The following is a 19,484-nucleotide window of genomic DNA, read 5'->3' on the forward strand; positions in this document are numbered from 1 at the left end:
CTCTTCTGGACTGTTTACTTCTCACAACTTTATACTTGCTGCTCTGCAGCCAGACCACGCCCCCCTCCCAGCAGTGTACCAATTGGAGCGATGCGCGTCCACCAGGCTCCTCCCTGAGTTTTACCTCGAGTGAGAAATTAACCACTTAGACCCTCTAGTCTTAGTAAAACAGACCTGAGTTCAATTGCACTGCATTGGTCCACTGTATAAGATTCCTAGGTTCACTTGTTGTTTTGTGTTCTGTGGGTTGTGTGCGTGTGTGTGCGTGTGCGTGTGCGTGTGCGTGTGCGTGTGCGTGTGCGTGTGTGTGTGCGTGTGTGTGTGTGCGTGTGTGAATGCGAGTACAGCATGTCTGCATATGTGTGTGAGTGTGAGAGCGAGAGAGAGAGAGAGAGAAAAGCAAGAACGAGCACTCCAGTGAGAAAGCAGATATGTCTGTGTGTGTGTGTGTGTGTGTGTGTGTGTGTGTGTGTGTGTGTGTGTGTGTGTGTGTGTGTGTGTGTGTGTGTGTGTGTGCGTGCGTGTGTGCTTGAACTTAAAAACGTATGAACCTATGGTACGTTCTTTTTCGATCTACACCAAATGTCTTAAACAGAAATATCCGATCTACAAGGTCACAAAGCATCGCAACGAGGCGCTTTGTGACTTTGTAGATCGTTGTAAATGTTCCCCTCCAGATTAGGGATGCTGGGGTCTGAGTGGTTAAATCATCATCAAACAGAAATCTCTCCCATAGAGATTTATATATTTTAAAAAAACACATCAAATGTATGTCCTACAGAAACAACTTCTGTAAGAGAGGATGACAGGTGGGAAAGTGTTGTTTTTCTGCAAGAACCACAGAAGAAAAATAAGACAGACAGACAGACAGATCAGTCTTATGATATAAGACAGTAAAAGCACTGTAGCTGTAGAGCACACACACACACACACACACACACACACACACACACCCACCCAAGCCCGCCGCATGGTCCATGTCCTATACATGCCTGTTTCATGTTCGGTGATTGGTTGTCGGTGCGAGCGGTGCTTTAGCCTGATTGGCTGGTTGGAGTGCAGGAAACCCGAGGGAGCCTCAGGGAGGAGGAGAGACAAACTGACACCAATGTTTTTCTAAAAGACAAGTTAGATAACTATCACCTCCTCGTCTTTCCAGACAGATTGGAGAATATTTATATATCATGAAAAATATTGTTAAATAATATTTATATAGTTAAAGAACATGCTAAATATTGTTAAAGCCAAAAGGGACACCTCAGAGACTACAATACATTTCATTTAAACTAAAAGCTACGAGGTATTTGAAAGCTGCTGGTAGAAAAGCTAGTTTTCCAGCATATTTTTCCCTTTGAGAAAATATATTTGATTGTAGGCCTACATTTTGAAACGCAATGTATTTCTGTGTGCAGCTATTGTATTTGTGTCAGTGTGGGTTTTTATTTCTTGAACTCCGTCAAGGTCGTCAGCATATCTGGTTTTCCTGTCGTGTGGATGCTCATGAGGTCACTGTGTCACGACAGGAGTGAGTGAAGTGAGCGTGCAGCGCACGTGGAGCGTGCATGCACTTAACATCCAGAGTGCAGAACAAACCAAGACCTCACATTTGTGTGTGTGTGTGTGTGTGTGTGTGTGTGTGTGTGTGTGTGTGTGTGTGTGTGTGTGTTCTATATAACTGCACATTATCAGGCAGGTCACTCAGAATTCAGAACAAATTAACTCTCTCTTGAACGCACCCACGCACACAAAATGGTAATCTATCTACTTCTGTCCAAGTCATACACTTTTAATAGAATAGTTTCAATAACTGCAAAACTATTGCATTAAATGAGGCTCTCTCTGCTTAATTTCCCCCGTTTTGAACAAGGATAGCCTATGAAATTGTTCCGGACCTGCTGATGTAATCACAGCGTTTGGACTTTCGATAAAAAGAATGCCCAAAAAATGATTTATGGAAATGTTTGCGATCTATTTTTAACTAGGGTCCCAATAATGACCACAGATCGTGCTCTAAAAGTGAGAAAAGAAAAATAAAACGTTTTCATTTCAGCTGAGGCAGACTATTTTTCATGTATTTTGGCTTTATTTTATTTTGTTGAAATAGAAAACAGTGGCTGGAGCTTGACAACAGAAGAAGGCTCTTGGACTGCCGCAATAGACCAACCACGAGAAGCAAAGGCAGCCGTGACAGCGACTGGACCCGATTGTTTGTTCTCCTTGTGTTTTCCGCTTTTTGTGTCATTTAGCAGTAAAACGGTGGAGTTGCAATGAGGAACAGTAATTGGAGGGACCTTTGGTTCTGCGTTTAGATACAAGTACTATTACTCCTTTTACAAGTACTAATTCAGGAGGTTTACCCCCCCCCCCCAGCAGAAATTCTGCTTCACCAAACTTGCTTGCACCGCAACTTGAATGTTTTCTCTACATTCAAAGAGAGGAAATGCCCCCTCTTCTCGGGTTACAGATCCAAACTTGACCTATATCAATTCATGTATGGATAGAGAACTGGTTCTCAATGCGAGGTTCGGGGACCACCAGGGGTCCACATGGACCCTTACGGGTCTGTAACTCTGAGAGTGTACAAGTGGAAAAAATAGGATGTTGTCCTAACAAATCAGTCAGCATATATGGTCATAAATGGGACAAGGACTGACAGATACAGAGATCTCCATATATGCCCATAAAAAGGGACATGGACTGACAGATAGAGATCTCCAAATATGGCCATATCAGTTGGATCACTGGCGCAACGTAGCTGTGAGGGCCCCAAAGCAGCCCAATCTCTAGATGTGAGGGCCGAACCTCTAGTATTTTGAATCATATGGGGGTCCTTGAAATTAGGTTGAGAATCACTGCGATAGAGAATGTAGAGTCATGCTTGAGGAACAGGCATATGACTGACAGAGAGAAGGCTCACTTCCTTTATGATCGTTTGGAGGGGGAAGCAAAGGCCAAGATTAGACTTTGTTCACTGGCAGAGCGGGAGCAGCCAGATACCATCTTAACCATCTTGAAAGACCGGTATGGTTCCACCTCTTCCTTTGTTAACTCGCAGAAACAGTTCTATTTGATCGAAATCAGAAAGAGGGGGAGTCTGTTGGCATTAATTGAGGATATAAAGTCTGCATACCTAAATACAGTAGGTTGATAGACCTATACAGTAGATACCCTGGTCACAGACCCGTTTGTTGAACATGTGTCCTTGTGGCAGAAGTTAAAGAGAATTGTAAGACAACGTCCCTTAATTTCTTTCATGGCACTGCGACAGGAAGCCATCAAGTGGGTGGTGGAGGAGGGTGAGAGACCTTCTGGGCAAACTCGGGGCTGGGCTTCGGGGCTGATGTTGATGTTGGAGATTTTTACTTTACTGGAGTAACCAATTTTCAGTACTATTACTTCTACTCCACTACATCTCATAGGCAAATATTATACTTTTACTACTCTACAATTATTTGAAAACGTTAGTTACTAGTTACTTTGTAGATTTTGATTATTATTACAAAACATACATTAACCACTTCAGCCCTATATACATTTCGGCCATTTGAAAATAGCCGATCTACAAGCTCACAATGCGTGAACTTGTAGATCTGCTATTTTCAAACGATTTTTATACATTTGAAAACTTGTGAAATGGGACATTCTGCATAATGAGTACTTTCTACTTTTGGTACCAATACTTTTGTACTTTTACTCAAGTACATTTTTAATTCTGGACTTTTACTAGTATTTCTACAGTGCAATATTGCTAGGGTCACACACAATAGAAACAGTTGCTAAGTCACCTGCAACCTAGCAACAGTTTGTATCGTGTGTGACGTCAGACCCTCGGTCAGTCTGCAGTATATAAGATGCTGTAGAAGGATTTTAAATGTTCTGATTGCGGACTTTGTCAGGGTGAGAGATCAAAACCTAGAAATTGTCGGAGAAGGATTTCTTTGCTTTGCGGACATTTAGCTAGCTTTTTAAAAACTATTCATTTATATAAATCAATTAGTAGAAGACAACCATGGCCTCAGTAGCAGAATCAAAAGATGATCATCTTTCCACTGCCATTCTGAAAAAGAAGAACAGGCCAAACAGGCTGATCGTTGATGAAGCCGTCACTGATGACAATAGCGTGGTCGCCCTCTCTCAGGCCAAGATGGACGAGCTGCAGCTGTTTCGCGGAGACACAGTGATGCTGAAGGGAAAGAAAAGGAGGGAGACTGTGTGCATTGTTCTCTCCGAAGACACCTGTTCTGATGAAAGGGTCCGCATGAGCAGGGTTGTCCGCAGCAATCTAAGAGTGCGTCTGGGGGATGTCATCAGCGTTCATCCACTTCCCAATGTGAAATATGGAAAAAGAATCCATGTTCTCCCGATCGATGACACTGTAGAGGGCATTACTGGAGACCTGTTTGAGCCCTACCTCAAACCATACTTCCACGAATCTTTCAGGCCCGTTCACAAAGGCGACATCCTCCTGGTCAGGGGTGGCATGCGTGCCGTGGAGTTCAAAGTGGTAGAGACTGATCCCTCACCCTACTGCATTGTGGCCCAGGAAACAGTCATCCACTGTGAAGGGGAACCCATCAAGAGAGAGGATGAGGAGGAGTCCCTGAATGAGATTGGCTATGATGACATTGGAGGAGTGAGGAAGCAGCTGGCGCTGATCAAAGAGATGGTGGAGCTGCCTCTTAGACACCCTGCGCTGTTCAAGGCAATTGGAGTCAAGCCACCACGTGGTATCCTTCTGTATGGACCCCCTGGAACAGGAAAGACCCTTATGGCTAGAGCTGTTGCAAATGAAACCGGAGTCTTCTTTTTCCTTATTAATGGTCCTGAAATCATGAGTAAGATGGCTGGAGAAAGTGAGAGTAACTTGAGAAAGGCCTTCGAGGAAGCAGAGAAGAATGCCCCAGCCATCATCTTCATTGATGAGCTTGATTCCATCGCCCCCAAGAGAGATAAGACTCACGGAGAAGTGGAGAGGCGTATTGTGTCTCAGCTCCTCACCCTGATGGACGGTCTGAAGCAGAGAACTCATGTCATCGTCATGGCTGCAACCAACAGGCCCAACAGCATTGACACGGCTCTTAGGAGATATGGGCGTTTTGATAAGGAGTTGGACATTGGAATCCCCGATGCAACAGGCAGACTGGAGATCCTCCAGATTCACACCAAGAACATGAAGCTGGCTGATGATGTTGACATTGAACGGGTGGCCAATGAGACCCATGGACACGTGGGTGCAGATCTGGCTGCTCTCTGCTCTGAGGCAGCTCTGCAGGCTATCAGAAAGAAGATGGACCTGATTGACCTGGAGGATGACACCATTGACGCTGAACTCCTGAATTCCCTGGCTGTCACCATGGATGACTTCAAGTGGGCCCTGACCCAGAGCAACCCATCAGCACTGAGGGAGACAGTGGTCGAGGTTCCCAATGTCAGCTGGGAAGACATCGGCGGTTTGGGTGATGTCAAGAGGGAGCTGCAGGAGCTGGTACAGTATCCAGTCGAACACCCAGAAAAGTTCCTGAAGTTCGGTATGACCCCATCAAAGGGTGTGCTGTTCTACGGCCCACCCGGTTGTGGTAAGACCCTGCTGGCCAAGGCCATTGCAAACGAATGCCAGGCTAACTTCATCTCCATCAAAGGGCCTGAGCTGCTCACTATGTGGTTTGGAGAGTCTGAGGCCAATGTAAGAGAGATCTTTGACAAGGCTCGGCAGGCGGCCCCTTGTGTCCTGTTTTTCGATGAACTGGACTCAGTAGCCAAGTCACGCGGTGCCAGCATGGGAGGTAGTGGAGCAGCAGATCGTGTCATCAACCAGATGCTCACGGAGATGGACGGCATGACCAGCAAGAAGAACGTCTTCATCATTGGAGCCACCAACAGACCTGACATCATCGACCCCGCCATCCTGAGACCTGGCCGTCTGGACCAGCTCATCTACATCCCCCTACCTGATGAAAAGAGCAGGATCAATATCTTCAAGGCCACCCTTCGCAAGAGCCCCCTCAGCAAGGATGTGGACATCGACTTCCTGGCCAAGATGACCAACGGCTTCTCTGGAGCCGATCTCACAGAGATTTGCCAGCGGGCGTGTAAGCTGGCCATCAGAGAGAGCATTGAGAATGAGATTCGCAGAGAAAAGGAGAGGGAGACACACCCATCAGCTATGGAAGTAGAGGAGAGCGACCCTGTGCCCGAGCTCAGGAAGGACCACTTTGAGGAGGCCATGCGATTTGCTCGTCGCTCCGTCAGTGACAACGACATCCGCAAATATGCAATGTTCGCACAGACGCTGCAGCAGAGTCGTGGTTTCGCCTCCTTCAAGTTTCCCGCCAGTGCTACAGAGGGCAGTGGTCCAGACCAGGCGTCAAGTGGCACTGGTAGTGGCCCAGTCTTCAATGCAGAGAACGATGACGACCTTTACGGATAAGCATATGCTTTACTTATGAGAGTATATTGTGATCACACATGTATAAAATCTCCCCATATTCTACATTGGACTCAGGTGGCGAAAGCATTTAGCCACTAAGCCAATAAACAGAAGAAATGTATGATATACCTGTATATCAGGTGCCAAGATTGGTCATCTCCTGTCTAGCCACACATAACAGATGGATGTTAGGCTACTGTTCTGGGAGGAACAGTGAGGGGACGATCTCTTGATGGCGGACGTTGCATCAATCATACAGGACTTGTTAAAATGTTTTAAATAAAAGTTAAAGATTTCAAAAAGTATAGAATACATCAAAGAGATAGTGAAAGTACTGACTATTCCCCGAAGGAGACAAACGTGAGAATAGTGAGAAACTAAACTAACTGGGCTCTCTGCTTAGATTGAGCCCACTAATGAATGAGTTCTTTTTTTTTTACATCTGACCCATCCATCTCTGCAGAGACCGGAGTTCGATTCCCAGTAGCGACGCCTCCGGCATGAGGTGTTGGGTTTTCAGATTTTATGTAACATTGATATTGATGGCATTTTCATGTAAACAAATAATTAAATTAAAGAACTAGAAAGGTGCACTCAGTGTAACGCATGTCCACTAGGTCGGGTAAAACTCCATATTTAGAAGTTTATGGCATCTGTCATCCACGACTCCATATTTGGGCAAGGTTTTAGCCTGATCCGACTGCCTTTCACTTCCAATTATAAAATGTAACTTTAAAAAGAGCATTTATTGAAGCAAAAACTTTTTTTTTTAAAGTCTAATCAAAGAACAGAACAAAAACGATTAAGTGTGTAAAAAGAGCAGTGTGAGACCTGGTTCTGCCAGACCCAGAATAAATTCCCTTTTATGCCCATGTATGGACGAAAGGGGGACAAAATTCAGAGGTCCCTTTTATGCCCATGTATGGACGAAAGGGGGACGAAAAAAAGGCAGACTTTTATGCCCATGTATGGACGAAAGGGGGACAAAGCCTCATGTAGGCCGACCCCTTGGGTCTGGCAACAAAAACATTAAGAGAATCAACAGTAGGCTACAATTCTGGGGGAAAAAAATCTATTTATTATGGGATGGCCTTACAATACCAAATAAGGAAACTGAATAAAATCTGCACCAGTGTAATCCTGTGTGCTAATTTATTTGGTGGTAATGTGTCGAGCCACCTCAGACGTTGAGGTTTTGAGCCAGCACCTCAGACGTTGAGGTTTTGAGCCAGCACCTCAGACGTTGAGGTTTTGAGCCAGCACCTCAGACGTTGAGGTTTTGAGCCAGCACCTCAGACGTTGAGGTTTTGAGCCAGCACCTCAGACGTTGAAGTTTTGAGCCAGCACCTCAGTCGTTGAAGTTTTGAGCCAGCATCCAGCCTAGCAGGTTTGGGATGTGCGTGTCTTCTGCCCCTTTCTCATCCTTTGACAATACCAAACAATAACAAGACCAACACGGAAACCAAACGACACCCACTGTCCTCAGACTCTCATTTAGGCAAGGATTGTTGGGAAGGCTCATAAACCTAATGCACCCCCAGAGCAAACACTTGTGCAATAGGTGCTGAGAGGGCGATTGAAATACAAAACAATGCTCCGGAGGAAGTTTTATCCATACCAAAACTCTCCCAAGTTGGTGCGTCTGATGTAGTGGACGTTGCATCCAACAATTACGGACGTCATAGCCCCCCTGTTATTTTTTTTCCCAAAGTAAAGGACTAACCAAAAAGAAATTAAACTCCTGGCTGTTCCCAAAGGACGATCAATTTTACAGTTTGAATGAAGCTTCTACGTGAAATTATGGCAGAGCTAGAGCGTGCCATGATTTTGATGAAGGATAAAGAATAGAATACAATAGAATACAATTTACAATTTAGGCATTTAGCAGACGCTCTTAATCCAGTGCAATTTAGAAGGTAAACACAAGGTAATACATCAAATACATAGAAATAGTCGTCTAGGATCATAGGTAGGTATACAGTATAATATCAAAACATTTATAATCTGTACATTGAAACTATACACACTACAGGATGCAAGGTCTACAAATGAATCTGGCATCTGTCTAACATGCTATCTAAAGTACATTTTAGCTTTTGCTTAAGCCTGAAGCCTAAACCTAAGCCTAAGAAGGAATGTGGTGATTCATAGTAGATCGGGTGGTAATGTACTATCATCAGTCATAACTAGGTAGGTTGCACTCAGTGGAACGCTTATCTCCGCCAGGCCGTGTGGAACTTGGGCGTCTCTATAACATTGTTAATTTGGAAGAGTTTGGGGACATCAGGACTATGGCATCAGTGCCAATTGTCAGTACTTGGAGACCAGTCGATGATGTCAGTACTACTACAGTAATCTATGATGCATCAACTTGGGATAGTCGGATCTCCATATATGGCCTGTCTGTTTCACAGCGACTTCTCAGCTCCTCAATCTCTGCAACCAATGAGGTCATTCCTACACATTCCTATGACAGCTTGTTCCTTCAAATCTTGGGCTCAAGGTGCAGTTGTGTAACTATTATGTCTTTATGGCTCATTTTAATGTCTAGGGCTTCTGGCGTTACGGATTGACGTTGAACATAGTTGTGTTAATGTATTGGCTTTGCATTTCAGATATAACTCATAGGTAGTATCTTACCAGCTTCTCATAGCTTTGCTTGTCTCTCTGCCGGACAGGATTGTTGTCGGTCGGCGTCCTCTCCTTGACTAAGATTTTTTGAATTATAATATAATTTATAAAATTATTAATTTAATACTAGTCCACACCCGGTCGACGCATCCGTGGGGGGATACGCGCACATGATCTGGCAACCCGGGAGGCAGTTCGTCCCATAGCTGGGCAGCCCCGTAACCATGGCGACATTATTTTACACCAAAACGCTAATAAACAGCTGAGATTTGGTGAAATAAAAAAACTGGCTTCGCTGTTAGGTGCACATGGTAATGGTCAATGGCCATGTGTGCAAATTCAGATCAATTGCTCCAGCCACTGAGGAGAACCGGGCAGAACAGTTTTTGGCCTCACCACGCACTACAGACAGAGGTTTCTCAAATTATAGGAGGATTAAAAGTAAAATAAAATCACATTATATTTTTCCTTTAAAACCAAGAAAATGTAGTTTTCATACCAATAATTAAGAACTTAAAGCTGCTGCACACTGCACTGCACACACATGTAACTTTCCTCTTCTACCCGGATTTGAACCCGGTTTCCTGCGCAAGTGCTGACATTTTTTACCATTGAGCTAATAGAGCCTGCCTGCTTGCTCGGGGGATTAAATTAATCTTGACTATCAGGTCAAAATTCCTGTCAGATCCTGTGTCTAGGGACATGACCGTTGAAAACGATCTAAATGTCTCAATAGAAGTAGTCCAGGCATTTTATGCAAAAATGGGGGTTAGCCTCCCACTAATTGCAACAAAACCAAACTCAGCTGATTTTGTATCCTTAATATGTCCTGAATAGTCTCGCGTAGTCAGACAACTATTCCACAATCTCCGAATGCTATATGGAGTCTGGAACTACACCTCCCGAAATCCGAGAGAGGAAACTGGCCCTTCCGTTCACGAAAATATATTTTTTATATTTGACCGGAAACATTTGAAAATTGTGGGAGGCAACAGACTGGCCACGCGAGACTATGTCCTGAATGACAGAAAGAAAGTTTCAAGGAATTGTATGAAGGGAACGTTTTGAAAATGGCCTAAGTATGACCATACCAAAAATGCTTTTTAGGCCAACAATTAGTTTAGGCAGAATTTCTGAAAATGTGCTTATTTAAAGTGCTGAAGGCAAATTGTGTTAATTTAGGGCATACATGTTTTTTAGGGGTATTGAGGGGTGCTGAATCCTGCTGTATGTCCATTCCAGAAATGGCTGCTAATCAGGGGTGTACTGGTGATTACAGTTAACCACGCACGCATTTTATTTTACCTTAAAGTAAGAAACATGTTTGTATAGGAAATGTTTTTTAGCTTAGTTGTTGTCTTTTTAAACTAATAAAAATTGAAGGAATGCCATGAATTATAGGAGCTGAAACAAAAAGTTTGCTTTCAAGAGTATATCTTTCTCTTGGACTGTGGCTGAGGCATTGCTGCGTGCAGATATAGGATACTGGCAGCAGCGGCTACTGAAGCCAAAATGCTGTGTTGCTTACCGTGTAGTAAATAGATGCGAGGAGTGAGGATACATTTTCACACTCACTTGTAAACCTGTTATGCAAAGTAGCCATTTGGGTAACCTACTTGGCTGGTGAATGAATCTAGGGGGGGGGGGGGTGCGCGTGCACCGTACTTTGTGGGTGCGCGTGAAAACATTTACCGGTGGAGCACTGTGGTACCCATGACACCACTGCTGCTAATGCCTCAAAATTGACCATTTAAAGATGGCGGCCACCACTATACTGAACCATATTGAAAATATGTTTCTAACTAAACAAGGTAGAAACTTGATTCGATTTTGCTTTTTAAGGTTTTCATGTATGGGAAATCCACTGCCATATTCTGATTTGAGATCAAATGTGAGGAAATGGCTTAAAACTCATATTTATTGTGACAATTGTCATTCATAGGGGTTATTACAAAAAACTTGGGACAAATTCCTTAACAATAAATGGCTTCACCAATGTGTTTGTAAAAGTGTCTGGCAATACTTAAAAAAAGAAAGAAAGAAAAAAATTCAACTCCCCTAGGGCAGTGTTTCCCAAACAATGGGGTTGAGAGTCTTGAGACCCATTTTGGGCCACAGACCCATTATTATGTGTCACGACTCACGAGTAACAATCTGCTTATTATCATTTCACAAGTCAAACATTTTTCAGAACTTACAAAAATCTAACATTATTCAAAAGAATTTCAGTAAAAAATTATACATTGAAAAACTTTCAAGAAATCATGAAAATAGCAGATCTACAAGCTCACAATGTATTGCGATGTGATGCTCACTTTTCCTGCTCATCATAAACCCATTTTTTTGTGTGAATACACTGCTGGGTGCATGTAAAAGCTGCTTTATTCGTTTATTTAAATATGAGATACTACTCCACAGTGTCAATTGCCTCAGAAGTCAAGGTCACCTATAGGGCCTGGTATACCTCTGGAGGTGAGGGGTGGGTGTGGGCGTGGGCGTGGGCGTGGGCGTGGGCGTGGAGGTAAGAGGGGGGGGGGGGTCGGGCGGCTGGAAGTACAGGGAGTCCTGGGTTGTCTCTCTCTCTCTCTATTTGAGAAGCTCCAGATTTGGGGACTGAGCTTGGCCATCAGGTGTATGGGGAAGATGGTCTCCTCAGTGGGGATACAGTGAAGAGATATGGCCCCTTATGGGCCTGAGAGAACAGTGTAGAACTGTCAGAACTGTCTACTGGGTGTCTATAGGCAGGAGTGTGGAAGGGATAGCATTTACCTTTGCTTGGAGCTTTTTTAAAGGTAGGGTAAGTGATATTTTTTGGTTAAAACAAAAAGTATTTTGTTAAAAGGTTAAAATACTATATTCTGATAGTAATCATTGCTATAGAGTGTTTTTTCAGTAACAGATGTCTCCCTGTCTCTCCAGCTCTTTAATAAACAGAAAATAAAATTTTCGGTAGGTGTCAAAATCTCAGCCAATCAGGAGAAAGTACCCATTTTTAAGCTTAATTTGTATAGTGTTCCAGTTCCAATTTTGTCTGCTCATTTCTTAGTGTCATCACTTCCAATTTCACTTGTTTAATCTGTATCCTGATTGAGTTCTCTGTCCTGGTTGGATAAAATTGGAAATGAAACTGAAACTGAAACGAAAATGCATTTTCTGTTTAATAAAGAGGTGGAGAGACAAGGAGACTCCTTTTACTGAATAAACACTCTATAGCAATGAGTACTATCAGAATATAGAGCTATTTAACAATTATTTTAACCAACGCAAATCACTTACCCTACCTTTAACATCTAGAGGGGAAAGGTGTACATCTCCAATCTCTATTATCCTAGTGTAACCAACCTCCAGGCCCATAAGGGGCCATTTCCCTGCTGCTATCTGACAGACAAGCATTGCTTTCAACATACACCTAATGCTCTGTGTTTTTGTTCTGGAGTTTTATTTATTTATTTTTTAAACTATGGGGAGGGTAGAGGGGAAAGCCCTAATAATAAGTCACTTGTGACCCCTGGTAATATAATATAACTTTTTTTTTTTAAACACAAAAAAAACAGATACCCTCCTGTGAGACAATCTGACATGTAGTATCCCTGTCTGCCGGACACCCCCGGGGAACAACTCTACCTATGTCTGTCCATGAGCACCTATCTTGTAGCCTGGGACCAGACGAATCTGCGAGTGCAAAAAAACCTGCAGTGATATAGTCTGGCTACACGAGGCTACCTATCTTGGGCATCGGAGGAAGCAGATCCGTGTGGAGGTCCATTGGGACCAGCGGGACTATCCAGTGAGCTAGACCGCCAGAGGGACACCCCCTGTTGTTCTAATGCATAGCCATGCACCACATGGAGGTCTTAGAACCCCCATCACCGGGGACTGACTCTCCTCACTCTCTCTAACTGCCTATGAGCACTCCTCCTGGGCTCACAAGTGGCCCACTCTATAGCCTTGATGGGACATATGGCTTTGCCAGCTGTTGGAGGGTTTCATGTCAGACATGGAGAAGCCCAGGGTGTTCTGGCAAACTGTCAAGACTTGATCAGTGCCAAAGTTCTTGGGCACACTGCCAGTAGGCCTCCACGTATTTCTTTCCCCACACATGTTGTGTATATTTGAAATATTTAACTTTCATTTTATGATGGTAGTTAAGGACGGTCGGATCAGGCTGAAACCTTGCCCAAAAGGAGTCATACGTCATAGATATGCCTCAGATGACTGACGTTATAGACATGCCCAAATATAGAGTTCCACCCGGCCTGACAGAGATACCGTAATGTTTTCCACTGAGCGCACCTGGTTATGACCAGTGGTGGAAAAAGTACACAAATGTTTTACTTAAGTAAAAGTACCAATACTGCAATGTAGAAATACTCTGTTACAAGTAAAAGTCCGGAATCAAAAATGTACTTAAGTAAAAGTATTAAAGTATTGGTATCAAAATGTACTTAAAGTACCAAAAGTAAAAGTACTAAAATGTTTGAAAATAGCAGATCTACAAGCTCACAACGCGTCGCGATGCGACACGTTGTGAGCTTGTAGATCGGCTATTTTCAAATAGCCTATGTATAAAATAGGGCTAAAGTGGTTAATGTATGTTTTATAATGTAATAATTGATATCTGAAAAGTAACTAGTAACTAAAGTTTTCAAATAATTGTAGTAGAGTAAAAGTACAATATTTGCCTCTGAGATGTAGTGGAGTAGAAGTAAAAGTATAGACAATTGGAAATACTCCAGTAAAGTAAAAAGTACCTCAGAATTGTACTTAAGTGCAGTACTTGAGTAAATGTACTTAGTTACTTTACACCACTGAGCATTTGTGAGGACCAATGAAGATATTTTGAAAATGGGTGTCCGAGTCAAGGAGAGGACACCGACCGACAACACCGCTGTGCGGCAGAGACAAGTGGTCCTTTATCTTCTCAAAAATACTTTCAGTTAAGCTGTAACATTTTTCAAAATAGCCAGGACTTTTAGAATAAAGAACTAAACAATATAAATTATAATATTATATAATATATAACATCCATAATGTTTGATGCAACGTCTGTCACATCTGTCTCACCAACTTGGGAGGATAATATCATCCAGAACATTGTTTTTTTGCTGAATGAGGGTCTGAGGTCATTCGGTTTCCATTGTTAATCTTGTAATTCTTTTGGTATTGTCGAAGTGCCTTCACATAATAGTTATTGTTGATGCTCTTAATGTTTTTTTTTCTATTTCACACTTTTTGCACGTGTAATGTTTTTTGTTATTTGATTCGATTTTTCATTTAAGTAATACACTTTATAACTTTGCTTTGATAAATGCTCTATAAAGTTTATAATTATAATTATTATAGAATGTTATTATTGAGAAAGTATAATTGAATAATTGTTAGAATGTTTCAGTATGTCTCTGCTACCCACCCCTACATCCTCAGTTTACACACACACATTTGCACTCAAAAAGGATCACAGTGGAAACAAGCTTCCAAGCTTTTGTGTTTTTTCGCAGATATGTACAGATATGTACAAAATATACTATATTCATTTTTGGCAATAAAAATCAATCAAAAAATTATTTTTATGATTTCTTTTCATGCAAACCGCTGGATCGATCATCAGCAAATTGTCAATCACCAAAGTTATGGGCCTAGTCTAGTCTCAAAAAACGTCCGACCAATCCACTTTATTGCACTTTATTGGCATCGCCTTAGAAATAAGAAAAAAAAAAACTCAACCACTGCTGTTTATTTTCTGCAGAGGTGGTGAGTGTTTTACCTCTCTGTCACCAAGATGCACCCACTCAAAAAAAAAACGTTAGGTTAAAAAAAAAAAAATCTCTCTGTAGAGAGCCTATTTTTCTCACAATTCGTTATTCTTTTATTAAATTCTCAAAACTTTGGCACGCTCTAGCTCAGTCATACTTTCACCTAGGAAGCTTTGTTGAATTTTGAAATTGTCTCCTTTGGATAATAGTAAAAACTTTTTTTAATTTCTTTTCAACCGTTCAAACTATATTCATGAACTTTTTTTAATTTTATACTATGACGTCCATTATGTTTGATGCAACGTTCACCTTATTTTATGAACCAGTTGGGAATGGTTGACATTGAAGTTGAACATCCTACGCATCAGAGGTCAACTAATGGAAACCAGAGTGTTTGTCTGAGAACATCTAAGTTATATGTGGTTAGACAGGAGATGACAAATCTTGGCACCTTGGTATACAGGTACATCGTATATACTGTAAGTACCACGTTTATCGGCTAGGCAGCTACATGCTGTCGCCACCAGAGGGATATCATACATAAAGGGTACAAGGTCCTAAAAATTTGGAATCTGGTGAGATTTTGGACGGGTGTGAATAAATATTGGCCATTTAGAGGCAGTATATGCTTATCCGTAAAGGTCGTCATCGTTCTCTGGATTGAAGACTGGGGCTGGGCCACTACCAGTGCCTCCTGACACTTGGTTTGGAACGCTGCCCCCTGTAGCACTGGAGGGAAACCTGAAGGAGCCAAAACCACGACTCTGCTGCAGTGTCTGTGCGAACATTGAATATTTGCGGATGTCGTTGTCACTGACGGAGCGGCGAGCAAATCGCATGGCCTCCTCAAAGTGGTCCTTCCTGAGCTCGGGCACAGGGTCGCTCTCCTCTACTTCCATAGCTGATGGGTGTGTCTCCCTCTCCTTCTCTCTGCGAATCTCATTCTCAATGCTCTCTCTGATGGCCAGCTTACACGCCCGCTGGCAGATCTCTGTGAGATCGGCTCCAGAGAAGCCGTTGGTCATCTTGGCCAGGAAGTCGATGTCCACATCCTTGCTGAGGGGGCTCTTGCGAAGGGTGGCCTTGAAGATATTGATCCTGCTCTTTTCATCAGGTAGGGGGATGTAGATGAGCTGGTCCAGACGGCCAGGTCTCAGGATGGCGGGGTCGATGATGTCAGGTCTGTTGGTGGCTCCAATGATGAAGACGTTCTTCTTGCTGGTCATGCCGTCCATCTCCGTGAGCATCTGGTTGATGACACGATCTGCTCCACCAGAATCTCCAATGTTGGCACCGCGTGACTTGGCTACTGAGTCTAGCTCATCGAAAAACAGGACACAAGGGGCCGCCTGCCGAGCCTTGTCAAAGATCTCTCTTACATTGGCCTCAGACTCTCCAAACCACATAGTGAGCAGCTCAGGTCCTTTGATGGAGATGAAGTTAGCCTGGCATTCGTTAGCAATGGCCTTGGCCAGCAGGGTCTTACCACAACCGGGTGGGCCGTAGAACAGCACACCCTTTGATGGGGTCATGCCAAACTTCAGGAACTTTTCTGGGTGTTCCACTGGATACTGCACCAGCTCCTGCAGCTCCCTCTTGACATCATGCAGACCTCCGATGTCCTCCCAGCTGACGTTGGGAACCTCGACCACTGTCTCCCTCAGTGCTGATGGGTTGCTCTGGGTCAGGGCCCACTTGAAGTCATCCATGGTGACAGCCAGGGAATTCAGGAGTTCAGCGTCAATAGTGTCATCCTCCAGGTCAATCAGGTCCATCTTCTTTCTGATAGCCTGCAGAGCTGCCTCAGAGCAGAGAGCAGCCAGATCTGCACCCACGTGTCCATGGGTCTCATTGGCCACCCGTTCAATGTCAACATCATCAGCCAGCTTCATGTTCTTGGTGTGAATCTGGAGGATCTCCAGTCTGCCTGTTGCATCAGGAATTCCAATGTCCACCTCCTTATCAAAACGCCCATATCTCCTAAGAGCCATGTCAATGCTGTTGGGCCTGTTGGTTGCAGCCATTACAACGACATGAGTTCTCTGCTTCAGACCGTCCATCAGGGTGAGGAGCTGAGACACAATACGCCTCTCCACTTCTCCGTGAGTCTTATCTCTCTTGGGGGCGATGGAATCAAGCTCATCAATGAAGATGATGGCTGGGGCATTCTTCTCTGCTTCCTCGAAGGCCTTTCTCAAGTTACTCTCACTTTCTCCAGCCATTTTACTCATGATTTCAGGACCATTAATAAGGAAAAAGAAGGCTCCAGTTTCATTTGCAACAGCTCTAGCTAGCAGGGTCTTTCCTGTTCCAGGGGGTCCATACAGAAGGATACCACGTGGTGGCTTGACTCCAATTGCTTTGAACAGCGCAGGGTGTCTAAGAGGCAGCTCCACCATCTCTTTGATCAGCGCCAGCTGCTTCCTCACTCCTCCAATGTCATCATAGCCAACCTCATTCAGGGACTCCTCCTCATCCTCTCTCTTGATGGGATCCCCCTCACAATGGATGACTGCTTCCTGGTTAACGATGCAGTAGGGGGAGGGATCAGTCTCTATTACTTTGAACTCCACGGCACGCATGCCACCCCTGACCAGGAAGATGTCACCTTTGCGAATGGGCCTGTAAGCCTCGTGGAAGTATGGTTTGAGGTAGGGCTCAAACAGGTCTCCAGTAATGCCCTCTACAGTGTCATCGATTGGGAGGACATGGATTCTTTTTCCATATTTCACATCAGGAATAGCATGAATGCTTATGACATCCCCCAGACGGACCCTCAGATTGTTGCGGACAACCCGGTTCATACGGACCTTTTCATCAGAACAGGTGTCCTCGGCAAGAACTATCGCAACAGTCTCCCTCCTTTTCTTTCCCTTCAGCAGCACTGTGTCTCCTCTGAACATGCGCAGCTCATCCATCTTGGCCTGAGAGAGATACACCACGCTATTGTCATCAGTGACAGATTCATCAACGATCAGCCTGTTAGGCCTGTTCTTCTTTTTCAGAATGGCAGTGGAAAGATGATCATCTTTGGATTCCCCTACTGAGGCCATGGTCAACCACCTAGATTAATATTAATAACTAATAAAGAATCAACTCAAATGCTTAAACCTTCTAGGTCTTGGTTTTTAACTCAGAAAGGGTCACAGAGTAAACATCTAACATTAGCTGATATATATATACCAGAGCTATGGTCTGACGTCACGCACAACACAAACCGTTGCTACGCATGCTTAACAATGCCAATTTTTGCATGCACCCTTGCAGTTTGTTCATGATTGTCTTGAATTGGCTTGGACACTGGACGTTATCATTTGCAAACATTTCTCTCTTAAATGGCACTGGATGTGAATTTAGATGTCGCTTTCCTACCAAAACTCTTCCAATGCCAACGGCAAGGTAACACCATTAATGCTACATCACTGCCAGTGGCTGCAGTTAATCCACTTGAAACTCGGCATCGCCGAAGACCCTAGATACGCCGAATGGGAAGTTGGTCGAATCAGCAGATCTCCCAAAAATATCAATACATCTGCAAATCCCCTTATATGGAGATCCCTGATGTCATTATTACTATGTCTGACATCATAGACTGGCCTGGTCTCCATACTTGGGCATGCCTCACACGGAACTCCACATATGGGCATAAAAAGGACACAAACAGACAGACGGATAAAATGGGTACTCTGACAACAGATACAAAGGGTATTGTACACCCAAGTTGGGCATGCACCCAACTTGCATCGTTCCCGACTCGCATCGTTCCCGAGTAAACCGGTGCCAAGTGTCTAGTTGATTTAATACATGCAGTCAATCTTTCCAGACGACTTGAGCATCTTAGTCAGATAACTGTTACATTGTCATGATAGTTTGCTAAAATAGACAATCAGAGCCTTATTATTGTGTTTTTGGAGTGTGTCAGTTAATCCCTCACCTTTCACCGTCAGAAAGTAGAAAGCCTGCGCTCTGCCAACAGCATAAGAGATCTTTAAAGTAAATATGAAGTGTTCTGTTAATACGGACTGTAAAGGCTGACTATTCTTTTCCAGTCAAATAGTGATGGGGAGCTTTTTGTTCTATATGCAAGATATCTTAGGAAGAGGTGTTGTAATCTTCTGACATTGCAAAGGAACAGTGTTCTGGTGGTGGAGATGGTTTGGATGGGGGTTGGGTGTTTGCCCCGCCAAAGCAACATGAATCACACCTGGGCACGCACACAGGCACGCACACATCTATGATGTCAGTCATCTATGACGTCAGTAGTGTGATACCAGTACCAGTGTGTCTGCTTATTTACTGTATATCTGTACTCACCGTTGCTTGGGTGATGTGCGGTGGTGAAATAGACAAAGTGCCTGGATGACAGTCTATGACGTTGGTTCTGTGATGTCAGGCACTTGTTGTCAGAGTGCTTGGAGGCCGGTTTACTGATTGATTTATGTTTCTACAGACAGGAAGTGTATATACATGACCATTTGTACTTATCTGCCCAAAAGATAAAACACAAAGAAGCTCGAGAGCTTGACGTCTCCGCCAGGCCGAAGGCTCAACCTAACTAATTTATTTTGCAAGGTCTGTAGCTTCTTTGACATCTGTACTGTGACATCAGTACCTATTGTCAGCAGGGACACAGCGGCCATGAAGGCCAGGGCCGTCTAAGACGTATCTGAAAT

At 43.7% G+C, this 19,484-nt stretch overlaps 3 protein-coding genes across 3 annotated transcripts in view; 1 reads left to right on the forward strand and 2 right to left on the reverse strand.

Annotated features, from left to right (window-relative positions):
• The window catches only part of LOC308096964 (inositol monophosphatase 1-like), a 10,227-nt gene extending 10,160 nt beyond the window's left edge, over window positions 1-67 (reverse strand). Inside the window, exon 1 of the mRNA XM_080444493.1 lies at window positions 1-67. This exon is cut by the window's left edge and continues 16 nt beyond it. The gene's annotated coding sequence lies outside the window, so the exon portion shown is untranslated.
• Window positions 68-4,009: 3,942 nt separating this feature from the next.
• On the forward strand, window positions 4,010-6,427 carry LOC308097084 (transitional endoplasmic reticulum ATPase-like; the record flags this gene model as incomplete). The annotated part of the gene is made up of 1 exon (XM_080444680.1): window positions 4,010-6,427. One exon carries the CDS (start codon window positions 4,010-4,012, stop codon window positions 6,425-6,427), a length of 2,418 nt encoding a protein of 805 aa, XP_080300806.1.
• Window positions 6,428-15,440: 9,013 nt separating this feature from the next.
• LOC308096286 (transitional endoplasmic reticulum ATPase-like) lies at window positions 15,441-17,864 on the reverse strand (the record flags this gene model as incomplete). The annotated part of the gene is made up of 1 exon (XM_080443673.1): window positions 15,441-17,864. One exon carries the CDS (start codon window positions 17,862-17,864, stop codon window positions 15,441-15,443), a length of 2,424 nt encoding a protein of 807 aa, XP_080299799.1.
• Window positions 17,865-19,484: the final 1,620 nt, after the last annotated feature.

This window comes from Gymnoscopelus braueri, assembly GCF_963280865.1.
Source record: "Gymnoscopelus braueri genome assembly, chromosome: 12".
In the NCBI taxonomy this organism is placed as follows: domain Eukaryota; kingdom Metazoa; phylum Chordata; class Actinopteri; order Myctophiformes; family Myctophidae; genus Gymnoscopelus; species Gymnoscopelus braueri.